Here is a 14,329-nt window from a genome sequence, read left to right as displayed (position 1 = left end):
TGCGGTGAGCTGAGATCACGCCATTGCACTCCAGCCTGGGTAACAAGAGCGAAACTCCGTCTCAAAAAATAAACAAACAAACAAACAAACAAATAAATAAATAAATAAAAAAGGAAACATGACACAGATTGGTTTCAAGGGTCATAACAGTGTGGGCATCGTGGGCTGATTGGTAACCTAAAAAAATATCAACAGGGGAATGTTTTAATGGGAGGGACTGTGCATAGGTGGGCGGAAGGTATAGGAGAAATGTTTGTACCTCCTGCTCAATCTTGCCATGAACCTAAAACTGTTCTAAAAAGTCTATGTAAAAAGCAAACAAAAATTATCAGTAGTTTGAGGCACCATTGATAGCTTGAGAAAGAGGGAACAAAGGTCCAATATAGTCAATCTGTCAAGAGCCAAAAGGAACAATGCCACCTGCAATGAGACCTCCCCCATCCCCAAGTCACAAGTTTGGCATGCAGTGGTATCCTCTATATTAGTCATGCTTGATTTCAGTATAAATCAGAGGCTGGGCCCTTACTGTAGGTGTCTACATAGGTGACCCAGACAATTCAGTTAGCAGCTGAAATTTGTTTTCAATTTGTAGCCCCAGGAGGGTGTCTTTAATCTGTCAGTCTGCAATTTTCCAAGTGGCAAAGCAAACAGCTGGGTCATTGGCAGCAGCCCAGGAATCCAGGTTCTGCCCATGTCTCCTTTTAGTTAAGCATAACTACCTGAGGCTGAACAGCCACTGCAGGCCAGTGAACACCAGCAACTTGCACCTTCTCTGATCTGAGACTTCACTGATCCAGTAGCTTTACTATAGGCAGTGGAGTGTGCATAAAGGTTTCCTTCAGAGGGATAGCTGCCACTTTTTTTTTTTTTTTGAGACCAAGTTTTTCTCTTGTCGCCCAGGCTGGTGTGCAATGGCATGAACTTGGCTCACTGCAACCTCTGCCTCCCGGGTTCAAGCGATTCTCCTGCCTTAGCCTCCTGAGTTGCTGGTGCCTGCCACCATACCCAGCTAATTTTTTTTTTGTATTTTTAGTAGAGATGGGGTTTCACCATGTTGGCCAGTCTAGTCTCAAATTCCTGACCTAAGGTGATCTGCCCACCTCAGCCTCCCAAAGTACTGGGATTACAGGCATGAGCCACTGCACCCTGCTGCTGCCACTTTTTAACGTAAAGCCAAAATGCTGTTGGGGCCAGCTCTACTCATTGTGTCACTCAAATATTAAATACTGTCATAAAATGGATCTGTATCTTCTTGGATATACCATTTCTATTTCACAAGCAAGGCTTTTCAGGTTATTCCCACCTTGCTGTGGAATTCAAGTTGACCCTTCCCAAAATGGGACTCTCAGGCCAGAGAATCACTAGGCCTCCATGGGTCAAGTCTTCTGATCCCAAAGAGTATCTCTAGGTGGAGGCTACTTCCTTTGCCGGAGGCTCTGATTGGCAGAATCGTCAGTCACAGAGCCTTGTGCTGTCTTCACTACCCAGGGTTTAATTCTGTTGGAGCTTACCAGCCACCACTGCTGGTAGAAGTATTGATTTAGCCAGTAGTTATATACCAATGTTAATGTCTTTGTTTTGACAAATGTACTATGGTTGTGTAAGCTGTTAACATAGTAGAAATTGGGTGAAGGGTATATAGGAGCCATGTACTATCTTTGCACATTTTCTGTAAATCTGTAATTATTCCAAATTAAAAGCTTATTTAAAAACTGCCGGGCATGGTGGCTGAAGCCTATAATCCCAGCACTTTGGGAGGCCGAGGCGGGTGGATCACAAGGTCAAGAGATCAAGACCATCCTGGTCAACATGGTGAAACCCCGTCTCTACTAAAAAAAAACTACAAAACATTAGCTGGGCATGGTGGCGCATGTCTGTAGTCCCAGCTACTCAGGAGGCTGAGGCAGGAGAATTGCCTGAACCCAGGAGGCGGAGGTTGCGGTGAGCCGAGATCGCGCCATTGCACTCCAGCCTGGGTAACAAGAGTGAAACTCCGTCTCAAAAAAAAAAAAACTAGCAAACGGGCCGGGCACAGTGGCTCACACCCGTAATCCCAGCACTTTGGGAGGCCAAGGCGGTTGGATCACGAGGTCAGGAGATTGAGACCATCCTGGCCAACATGGTGAAACCCTGTCTCTACTAAAAAATACAAAAATTAGCTGGGTGTGGTAGCACGCGCCTGTAGTCCCAGCTACTTGGGAGGCTGAGGCAGGAGAATTGCTTGAAGATAGCACAAGGCTCTGTGATGGACGATTCTGCCAAAATCAGAGAATTCGCAGTAAGCCAGGATTGCGCCACTGCACTCCAGCCTGTCTCCAAAAACAAACAAACAAACAAACAAACAAAAACACTACCAAATGGCTCTCTATAACTGCCAGGGTCAGACTCTTGAGGATGGCATTTAAGACCTTTTTACAGTTAATCCCACCCTACCTGTTTATTATTATTACTAATACTAACTCTGGTTATTAATCTACTCAGTGTACTTACAGCACCTCACACATGCCTTGACTTCTCATGCTGCCCTGATTGTGTGACGTTTTCTTATCCCTCCTCTTCACATGGTAAAATTCAAAGCAAACTTCAAGGCTCTGCCTCAGTGTTACCTTTCCTGTCATCTCATCCTTGGTGCTTCTAACTCAGAATTGGCATAGCGTTTTGGTATCTGTATTAGTCTGTTATCACACTGCTATGAAGAACTGCCTGAGACTGGGTAATTTATGAGAAAAGGGTTTGATAGACTCACAGTTCCACATGGCTGGAGGGGCCTCAGGAAACTTAATCAAGGTGGAAGGTGAAGAGGAAGCAACGCGTGTCTTACATGGCAGCAGGAGGGAGAGAAGAAGCAAGGAGGGGGAAGTGCCACACTTTAAAACTATCAGCTATTGTGAGAACTCACTCACTATCACAAGAACAGCAAAAGAGAAATCCACCCCCACGATCAAGTTATCTCCCACCAGGCCTTTCTTCTGACGTGGGGATTATAATTCAAGATGAAGTCCTGGTGGGGACACAGAGTTAAACTGTGTCAGTATATGTTTCTGCTTAGGATTCTTCACAGGTTAATACTATAAGTGCTGTTGTTTTCTAGAGCATGAATTCCTTGAGGATAGAAATATTTTCTTCATATTTTTATTGGCAGTATTTAGCTTGATGCCCACTTCCAGTGAGTGTTATACAGCACTTGTTCAGTAGACGTTAATTGAGGGAATGAGTGAAAAGTCTTAGGGCTGTGCTGTGGTTATTATAGAGCTCTATTCTTTGGGTCACTCAAATATTAAATACTGTCATAAAATGGACACTTGTGATTTGCATTTACATTTTAGAATTGTATTTTAAGCATTCTGATGTATACACTATAGTTCTTTTCTTCCACTTATGTTTCAGGAGGGCCAAACATGTGGGCTATTACCTCTGAAGAACGTACTAAGCATGACAGGCAGTTTGATAACCTCAAACCTTCAGGAGGTTACATAACAGGTTTGTGTTTATAATTAGTTTTATTTTATTTGTGAATTATGCTCCTTATGTGTTATCTAAGGATTAGTTTTAATTTGACTGCCATCAAATTTGTGTTAATAAACGATAAAATTCTGGCTGGGTGCGGTGGCTCACACCTGTAATCCTAGCACTTTGGGAGGCCGAGGTGGATGGATCACCTGAGGTCAGGAGTTCAAGACCAGCCTGGCCATCATTGTGAAACCCCATCTTAAAAAAAAAATAAAATAAACGATAAAATTCCAATCAGAATTCTAGAAATTAAAGAAATGCTAACTTTCTTATTTTTCTTGGAACTGTCTTAATTTGTTGTTTTGAATTTGGCATATGGAAGATTTTTCCTGAATCCTAAATGATGGTCAAGAATTTCTGTGTAATTGTCTAGTTTCACATTTTAACATTGTATCTAGAAAGTTTTCAGTTATTTCTTCAAGATTCATTTCATGGAAAATAATCTAGAGTTTTTTTCTGGAGTCTGTTTTCCTAATGCTAGCTCTCTGTGTTTGAGACTATATCAAGCACTGATTGTTGATGCTAGCTCTTATTTTGCAGAAAGACCACGAGAGCCAAAATGGGATTAATTTAGGTGTGCCTTTCAAATTTTTTTCTATTAATTAAACTTTTTCTGTGCCAGAGTCGCTTAGTGCTTTACATACAATAATAGTAACGATGAGAACAATATTTATTGAACTTTTACTATATACCAGATGCTATGCTAAGTGCATTGTTTTATTTAACCTTCACAACAACCCTATAAAGTAGGTACTGTTGTCTATATTTACAGATAGTGAAACTGAGACTAAGAGATGTTATGTAACTGCCTAAGGTTACAAAGATGGTTAGTGTTAATCTGGGCTTTGAAACCATTCAAGCCTGACTATAGAATCCATCTACTTAACCATGTTATTTGTACTGCTATGATAGTAATTACCTTACCTGGTATCAGGATTTGATTACCCTGCTTTCAGGTTAATAACTTTGTCTGCTACTGGTGGGAGACCCAAGATTGCTGAGGCAGAGACAAAGAACCTTATGACCAACTAGCAAAATGAGCATTGGCATCTTTCTGTTTCCTTTAGTGTTTCTAAGTCCCACAGAGACCATGCAGAGAGCCCAGAAGAATGCTGCACATGCTATGGTTGTGTTATAGGAGGGGAACACTGAATTTAGGGAACCCATCCTTTTGTAGCAAACAATAAAGCAAGTTTGTTCCTTGTCTCAGTGGAAGACATTACCTGATTCCTTAAGATTGCTCATTACAGGCTGGGCATGGTGGCTCACGCCTGTAATCCCAGCACTTTGGGAGGCCGAAGCCGGTGGATCACAAGGTCAGTAGATCGAGACCATTGTGGCCAACACAGTGAAACCCCATCTCTACTAAAAATACAAAAGATTAGCCGAGCATGGTGGCATGTGTCTGTAGTCCTAGCTACTCAGGAGGCTGAGGCAGGAGAATTGCTTGAACCCTGGAGGCGGAGGTTGCAGTGAGCCGAGATCACACCACTGCACTCCAGCCTGGGCTATAGAGTGAGACTCTGTCTCAAAAAAAAAAAAAAGCACAGAAACAAACAAACAAGATCGCTTATTACAAACCCAACTCTGAGAAATGACCCAGGCAGGGAGCAATTAGGGCCTTACATTATTGGCATACACAGCAGGACACATAGGAGTGTGAAGAAACTCATGGAGGACTGTCTCTCCTAACACCTGGTACTTTTTACATTGAACTCTTTTAGGGATTAATGTTTTTAAATATAAATTTTACTAAGTGCAAATATTTTTAAGGAAGACCCCAATTGTGAAAAAACTATGATGAATAATGTAATCTTTTGTCACTGATTAATATACAGTAGAAGTGCATTTGTGACTTTTGTTTTAAAATTATCTGTCTTGCTGGGCGTGGTGGCTCATGCCTGTAATCCTAGCCCTTCGGGAGGCCGAGGTGGGTGGATCACCTGAGGTCAGGAGTTCAAGACCAGCCTGGCCATCATGGAGAAACCCCATCTTTTTTTTTTTAAAAAAATTATGTCTTATTAAAGTAATGTAAGTAATTTTATATTTGTATTTCTCTTTCATTTAGTGATTGGTATTAAAATTATAATAAATCATTAGCATATATCCATTATTGTTATTCAGAAGCATTGGAATAATTTCATTTACTAATGTGCTGCTTGGGTTTTGTTTTTATTACTTTCAGGTGATCAAGCACGTAATTTTTTCTTACAATCAGGTCTGCCGGCCCCTGTTTTAGCTGAAATATGGTAAAGTGTTTTCTTTTATAGATGAACCTAATTTTCTGATAATATGTTGTTTTTTATAATATAGTGTTAACATAAAATTGTTTTCAGTTACATTCTGTTGGTTATTAAGACTATTTCTGCCAGGCACGATGGCTCACCATAATCCCAGCACTTTGGAAGTCTGAGGCAGGAGGATTGCTTGAGGCCAGGAGTTTGAGACTAGCCTGGGCAACATAGTAAGAACCCTGTCTCTACAAAAAATTGAAAAAAAATTAGCCAGGTATGGTGGCCCACACCTCTAGCCCCAGCTACTCAGGGAGGCCACGATGGAAGGATCACTTGAGCCCAGGAATTCAGTGCTGCGGTGAACTATGATTGTGTCACTTCACTCCAGCCTAGATGACAGAATGAGACTGTGTCTCTTAAAGAAAAGTATTTCTTCAGTTTTTTGGAAAATAAATTTTATTGAGCAAATGAGTGAAAATAATTTGGGTTTAGTTCTCTAGGACAAATTTCTGATTTCATTAGAATTTCTAAGGAAAGATATTTACATTATCACTGAGAAAAATTTCCTTATAATTTGGCAGAATCTAAAAATCCTCTTTCTGTTGTTTTGTGGTTTCATTTATTTCATAATCTATAAAGCTCAAATCACTCCTCCCTTCCCCTGCTCCTTCTTTAAAGAAACTATTCTCTGTAATATTTGTTTTTTTTTTAAAAACATTTACAGTAAGTAACAACCCTGACCCCATCTTTCCACTTGGAATATTCTGCCTGACAGAGTATGAAGCACATAGCAAGTATTCAATAAATATTTGGACAAATGAATAAATTAAATTTAGAAGTATTATACTCCTGAATTTTTTCTACTAAACTGGTGGAATTCAGTCCAAAGGTCTCTAGATTCTATATAGATAGGTAGTGTTTTATTAGTTGTTATCTCTGGTCAGTATTTCTTAGTGTGTAGGTTTTATCTTTTTGTTATTAGATACATTTTACATATTATGTTATATATATTTTAGATATATATATGTTTTAAATTTAGTAATGATGTACACATGAATGCTATATCATTGTTTTTACTTCATCAACCCCCAAAATAACATTAGTTTTCCCACCACTACCCCACATACCAATTTACCTACCTCATGCTGCTTTAGGACTTTATCAGACCTAAACAAGGATGGGAAGATGGATCAGCAAGAGTTCTCCATAGCTATGAAACTCATCAAACTGAAGCTTCAAGGCCAGCAGTTGCCTGTGGTTCTCCCTCCTATTATGAAGCAACCCCCTTTGTTTTCTCCATTAATTTCTGCTCGTTTTGGTATGTATATATTAACGTAAATACCCATATTTGCTACTTAAACTTTATCCCTAGGCATATTTGCATATTAGAAAAAGATTTGTTAGCACAAAATGACAATCCCCAGATTGCAAGTTAATTTTCATGTTAGAGATAATAAATATTAAATTCACTGTCACAGGTAGAGTGTCCATGTGTTCGGATTTTCTAGGGACACTTCTGGTTTATTATGCCTTTTTTCCTGGCATCTGATCCAGTTAATGTCTCCTTTAACAACTCATAGTTGGGTGATAAATTATATGGTCTCCCTAGGTATAGCCAATACCAAATACTATTCTTAATTTCCTCTCTCTCTATATATGAGTAATATAGAAAAAAATTTGAGTAGTTTTAAGCTCAAATGAAATGGTTTGATTTGGGAGGTAATTTAAAATTTTATGTAAGTTGAAATTTTCTTTTTTTTTTTTTTGAGACAGTGTCTTGCTGTCTTATCCAGGCTGGAGTGCAGTGGCATGAGCTTGGTTCACTGCAACCTCTGCTTCCTGGGTTCAAGCAATTCTCCTGGCTCAGCCTCCAGAGTAGCTGGGACTACAGGCGCGCACCATCATGCTCAGCTAATTTTTGTATTTTTTTGTAGAGACAGGGTTTCACCATGTTGACCAGGATGGTCTCGATCTCTTGACCTCGTGATCTGCCCGCCTCAGCCTCCCAAAGTGCTGGGATTGCAGGCGTGAGCCACTGCATTTGGCCGAATATTTTGAAAATGTTTATTAGCCAGCTAAATTTAGGGCCAAAAGTTGCAGACTTTGGGCTAATAAGTTTACATATTCATCAGTAATAACCAGTTCGTATGTTTTCTGTTAATTTTAATTAGACAGTTTCTTATATGTGAAAAGCACTCATTTTGAATGGAACATTCAATTAGGTATGTCTATGTATCTAAAACATGTTCCTTCACTACAGATCTTAGAACACAGAATTCTAGAGCTGGTTATGGGCGTGTGTGCTTGTAGTTCTGGCCTCTTGGGAGGCTGTGGGTAGGATTGCTTGAATCCAGGAGTTTGAGGCTGTAGTGTGCTATGATCACACCTGTGAATAGCCACTTCATTCTAGTCTGGGCAACACAGTGAGACCCCCATCTCAAACAACAAACCACAAAATTATTTCACTGTTGTAGTGAACTTTTGATATAAATACCAAATCATTGTGTGACCATATTTATATGTTAGTATTCTGCAGTTAATAAATGAATAAAAGTCATCACTTTGTTCCTTTTAAAGATTTGTCCTTGAATTCATAGCAATGTTGCAAGAAAAGTCAAATATGTGACATACTTTTTTGCAAATAATGCATGTGCACATGTGAATCTCAGAAAGTATCTACTGCTTAGAACCTTTTTGTTTGGGAGGAGTGTGTGTGTGTGTGTGTGTGTGTGTGTGTGAGAGAGAGAGAGAGAGAGAGTGTGTTTTAGTCAAGTAACTTAGTAGCACTGTGTTTATTATCCCTTTACAAAAAACCTCGTTTGATCTGGTAATATATTGTTTCCTTGAGGATACTCATATTCCATTGGAAAAGGCTGCTTAGTTTTATTCATGATGAGAGAGAATATTTAACTTTTTACTAGGTGTTTTCTAAGTTCATACAGACCAGAATATTAATATTAAGAGCAGTAGTTTATCTCCCTCACTGCTGGGTCAAAGCAGTGAATTTTTTAAGGATAATTTCTCTGTGGTGTTTCTGTAAACATAGAGTCTGCCCACTGTACTGTAAACTGTTTGTTTTTTGTTTTTTTGTATGTGTTTTATAATTGATTTCTTAACACTGGAAGACGTGTTTTCTTTTTATTTTAGGAATGGGAAGCATGCCCAATCTGTCCATTCCTCAGCCATTGCCTCCAGCTGCACCTATAACATCATTGTCTTCTGCGACTTCAGGGACCAACCTTCCTCCTTTAATGATGCCCACTCCCCTAGTGCCTTCTGTTAGCACATCATCATTACCAAATGGAACCGCCAGTCTCATTCAGCCTTTATCCATTCCTTATTCTTCTTCAAGTGAGTACTTTGTTTCTAATGAGTCGTTATTTCATGTAAAGAAAGAAACTATTATATTTATGTTTGAACAGATAAAAATTTCTTTCATACTTTTCCTTCTTTTTTTCTTTTATAGCATTGCCTCATGGGTCATCTTATAGTCTGATGATGGGAGGATTTGGAGGTGCTAGTATACAGAAAGCCCAGTCTCTGATTGATTTAGGATCTAGTAGGTATGAATACCTAACTTTGATAACTTGTTATGCTTTCAATAAGAAGTCTTTATTTAACAAATGATTTTTTTTTTCTTTGAGATGGAGTCTTGCTCTGTCCCCCAGGCTGGAGTGCAGTGGCATAATCTTGGCTCACTGCAACCTCCGCCTCCCGGGTTCAAACGATTCTTCTGCCTCAGCCTCTGGAGAAGCTGGGATTACAGGCGCCCGCCACAACATCCAGCTATATTTTTCTATTTTTAGTATAGATGGGGTTTCACCGTCTTGGCCAGGCTGGTCTTGATCTTCTGACCTCGTAATCCACCTGCCTCAGCTTCCCAAAGTGCTGGGATTACAGGTGTGAGCCACCATACGCGGCGCGGCCAACAAATCTTTTTTTTTAAAGCTTTGAGCTTATCTGAGTTTTACTTTATAATGCCAAAGTACAAATGCTTAAGGTAAATTTACTATTTATAGCTCACATAAAATAAAGAATTATTAAGTGTCTGTGATATTTTATTTCTGAAAAAATACTTCATATAAACTAAAAATATTCTGCTACATTTTAATTAGCCAATTTTTTTGCCCAAAACTGTGTACTTTTCCTTTAAAAAATGTATACGTTTCCCAAGATGTCTCATACTCATTGTACATTGTTGATTTCTTTCTTGAGCAGGTTCTACTAATTGAGTATCTTTTACATTTTACAAAGCACAAATGCATCAGTGTTCATTACATTAATCATCCTTCATATAAATCACTATTATACTCTTCAGGGCAGTGTCCGGAGAGTGTTAGATTTGACCTAGAAGAACAACATTCATATCCCAGCTTGAACACTCACTGATTCTGTGACCTTGTTTTTTTCAACATCAGTGAGCCATAGTTTACCAGCCTAAAAGATGGAGATGGTAATATTTTTCAAGTTTGTTGGGAGGAATATTTGTAAAGGTCTTAGTACATTATAAGGCCTGGCACATAGTAGGTTCTTTATATGTGGTAGTTTCATGGAGTTCTATGCTTCTTATGGTATTTGCTTTACTAAAAATAGTGATAATTGCTTAAAATTTAAAAAAATGTAAAATGCAAAAGCAGTCACCATTATAGTATAAAACAGCAGTCTTCAACCTTTTTGGTTCCAGGGACTGGTTTTATGGAAGACAGTTTTTTCACAGACTTGAAGGGGGAGATGGTTTTAGGATGAAACTAATACATCTCAGATCATCAGGCATTAGACTCTCAAAGGCAGCATGCAGCCTAGGTCCCTCACATGTGCTGTTCACAATAGGATTCACACTCCAATGAGGATCTAATGCTACTTCTCATCGGACAGGTGCTAGAGCTCTCAGGCGGTAGTGCTCACTTGCCTGCCACTCACCCCGTCCTGTCCAGCCTGGTTCTTAACAGGTCTGTGGCCTGGGGGTTCGGGACCCCTGGTATATAAGATTCCTAATGCCTTGGTCTTACAAAGTTTAATTAAATATATTTTATTTAGTAACATAAAAATTTTAAATAAATTTTTTTATAGCTCAACTTCCTCGACTGCTTCACTCTCAGGGAACTCACCCAAGACTGGGACCTCAGAGTGGGCAGTTCCTCAGCCTTCAAGATTAAAATATCGGCAAAAATTCAATAGTCTTGACAAAAGCATGAGTGGATATCTCTCAGGTAAGCAGCATACAGTGCCGAAGAGCGTGAAAAGGAGCCTTTTATGTGGACTTCCATTAAAGAACTCTCATTTGAATTTATATTGTGTAGCTCATCTGACATTTTAACATCCAAAAAATTTAGCCAGCATTTGATAAATACAAATACCTTAAGTTGTATAGGATTTAAAGATCGATTCAACTTGATTACTTTCTTCAAAGTTTTTACTCAAGTCAGGCACTCAGATATACCCCCAGCTTTTTGGCAAAAGACCTGTTCTTTAAGAAGATCAAACCTCATCCTCTACGGTTTGCAGCGAATGGAGAGCCCTGGGTCACAAGGGAGAGTGTGTGGAACTTAGCCTCAGCTCGCTTTTCCTGAGAATCCTCCTCTGCATTCGGCTTTTTCTCTGCTTGCCCTTACTATTATAAAACCTCAGGTGAGCACTGCTCACCATTCAATGCTTTAACCCAAATGTGACTGTAAAACTTGGCTTTAGTTTGCTATAAAACATTTGAGTCCAGGCTAGAACATCATCCAAACTACTAATTGAGAACAGTGAAGGGGACATAAACAGAGGGTAATAGGCAAGTAGAGTTCCTACCTTCTAACTTGCCCACTCCTTCACTCAGCAAGAAATTATGATTTAGGACCGAGTAAAATAAGTGTTTAAAAATAATAGAGCTTTAAGTGCTAAGGAGCATAGAGTGGGAGATATTAAAGATGAAGAGTTCAGATGAGATATCTTACAGGAAGGGAGCATTTAAGCTCCATAAAAACGTTAGGATTTGGACAGATTGAATGTGAGGGCATTTGATGGTGACAAGAAATTAAGAGGGAAAAGTACATGGCCTATTTGGAGATTGAAAGTATGAAATAGGAGTCTAGGGTCTATAGTTGTACAGAGAGGCAAGGGAACAGGAAGTAAGACTTTTGGAATTGATTAGACAAGCAAAAATATATAGTATTTTATTTAAAGATACATACCTATGTGTTAACTATTTTTTAAAGCAAGAGAATTACGCATGCAAAATTCAGGGTAGTGGTTACCTCTTGTGGAAGCATGTGGATAAAGTTAAGGAACACAGATCGATTCAAGGCATTTATTAGTAATCTAGTTCTTAAGATGGGTGGTAGGTTCATGGGTGACTTATACTTCTTAGCTTATATATGCGCTTTGTATTTTTACATGTATTTCATGTTACATAACTAAGATTTTCTGTAATTTTATCAAATTACATGAAACAGTGCTTTTTTTTGACATTTTTTTACATTTTAATGTCTCTAAAATTAGAATGTGTGCTACAATTAGTGATGTCTTAGCACTGTGTCATGGTTTTATTAGCTTCTTTTACATAAAATGATATAGCCAGTGGGATCTTAGATTCGGTGAAATATGGTATTGAACTATACTAGAGATTAATGTAAAGTCATAATTGCTATTCTTTGAAAAAATGAACTTCTTTGTACCCTACATTTTGCATTTTAAAAGTTTCTTTTGGCCAGGTGTGGTGGCTCACACCTGTAATCCCGGCATTTTGGGAGGCTGAGACAGGCAGATCATGAGGCCAGTAGATCGAGACCATCCTGGCCAACATGGTGAAACCCCATCTCTACTAAAAATACAAAATTAGCTGGGCTTGGTGGCACGTGCCTGTAACTCCCAGCCATTTGGGAGGCTGAGGCAGGAGAATCACTTGAACCCAGGTGGTGGAGGTTATAGTTAACCAAGATTGCATAACTGCACTTCAGCCTGGCAACAGAGCTAGACTCTGTCTCAGAAAAAAGTTTCTTTTTGCTAAGCACAGTGACATGTACCTGTAGTCCCAGCTACTTGGGAGGCTGTGGCAGGAGGATTGCTTGAGCCCAGCAGTCCAGCCTGGGCAACACAGTGAGACCCACATCTGTATAATAAAAAGAAGTTACTTGTTTTCAACTGAACCAAAGTTGATGAAAAAGACAGGTACCAAAACATTCACATCCTAAATGTTCGTCAACAGGAGAATAGATAAATGTTGGTATATTTACCTAATGGAATACTTTAAAGAATAAAACCAAATGTGAACTGCTTATACATACAACAACATAAGTGAATTTTACAGATATTGTATTGAATGAAAGCAGCCCCAAAGGATCATCCTATTTAACCTATTTATATGAGACTGAAGAACAGGAAACCTAATTGATGATAGAAATCAGAATTATGTGGTTACTGTATGGGGAAGGGGCCCTGTGCAAACCTTCTGAGGAGCTGGAAACATTCTGCATCTTGATACGGGTGTTGAGTGTATGTGTGTATACCTGTTTAAAAATTCATTAGGCAAGTCAGGTGCAGTGGCTCATACCTGTAATTCCAACACTTTGGGAGGCCGAGGTGGGCGGATCATTTGAAGTCAGGAGTTTGAGACCAGCCTGGTCACCGTGGTGAAACCCCGTCTCTACTAAAAATACAAAAATTATCCAGGCGTGGTGGGGGTCACCTGTAAACCCAGCTACTCGGGAGGCTGAGGAGGAAAATTGTTTGAGCCCAGGAGGCAGAGGTTGCAGTGAGCTGAGATCATGCCACTGCCTTCCAGCCTGGGTGACAGAGCAAGACTCGGTCTCAAAAAAAAAAAAAAAAAATTCATTAGGCAGCACACTCAAGATTAGTACACTTTGTATAACTACTGTAAATGTAACAGTATAAACGGGTGATTTTGCATTGGGATATGATGGGCAGTGAATGGGGAGCCAACTGTAGGGAAATGATCCCTAATATAACTTAATTAGTATATGCCACATTGTACAAATGTTGTGTATTGTGGTGTTTTTAGAGAATGTCATTATTCTGAGACCTATAAGGATAAAGCTATATATATGCAGGTAAATACAAGGTTTTCTTTAAAAAGAATAGTTTCTACTGGTGTCCTGAAGCTGAGCATGAGCCCCAGAAATATGAGGATGAGGCTAACCTGGACTTACATGTTTGTTTTGTTCAATGAATGTAGCAGTTAGTGGTCTATTTTTGTTTGTTTGTTTGTTTTTTGAGACGGAGTCTTGCTCTGTCACCCACAAGTGACAGAGCCCACCCACAAGTGTCACCCACTGGAGTGCAGTGGCACGATCTTGGCTCACTGCAGCCTCTGCCTCCTGGATTCCAGTGATTCTGCTGCTTCAGACTTCTGTGTAGCTGGGATTACAGGTGCACACCACCATGCCTGGATAATTTTTGTATATTTTTCAGTAGAGATGGGGTTTCGCCATGTTGGCCAGGCCAGTCTCGAATTCCTGACCTCAGGCAATCTGCCCACCTCGGTCTCTCAAAGTGCTGGAATTACAGGTGTGAGCCACCGTGCCCGGCCAGTGGTATGTTTTTTTCTTTTTTCCTCCTCTTCCTGCTAAACACAGCTTTTTTTT

The 14,329-nt window shown here is 39.5% G+C and overlaps 1 protein-coding gene across 5 annotated transcripts in view; it reads left to right on the top strand.

Annotated features, from left to right (window-relative positions):
- The window catches only part of ITSN2 (intersectin 2), a 168,362-nt gene that overhangs the window by 47,592 nt on the left and 106,441 nt on the right, over window positions 1-14,329 (top strand). For all 5 annotated transcript variants that reach the window (XM_017526853.1, XM_017526864.2, XM_017526874.2 and 2 more), the window contains exons 3-8: window positions 3,388-3,480; window positions 5,696-5,759; window positions 6,899-7,062; window positions 8,892-9,095; window positions 9,211-9,307; window positions 10,815-10,954. In XM_017526853.1, coding sequence (XP_017382342.1) covers window positions 3,388-3,480; window positions 5,696-5,759; window positions 6,899-7,062; window positions 8,892-9,095; window positions 9,211-9,307; window positions 10,815-10,954 — 762 coding nt within the window. The remainder of the gene's footprint in view (window positions 1-3,387; window positions 3,481-5,695; window positions 5,760-6,898; window positions 7,063-8,891; window positions 9,096-9,210; window positions 9,308-10,814; window positions 10,955-14,329) is intronic.

Source organism: Cebus imitator, unplaced genomic scaffold (genome assembly GCF_001604975.1).
Source record: "Cebus imitator isolate Cc_AM_T3 unplaced genomic scaffold, Cebus_imitator-1.0 Scaffold1, whole genome shotgun sequence".
NCBI classification, from domain to species: Eukaryota; Metazoa; Chordata; class Mammalia; order Primates; family Cebidae; genus Cebus; species Cebus imitator.
The sequence above is the reverse complement of the archived record's forward strand: the minus strand, read 5'-3'. Positions and strand labels throughout refer to the sequence as shown.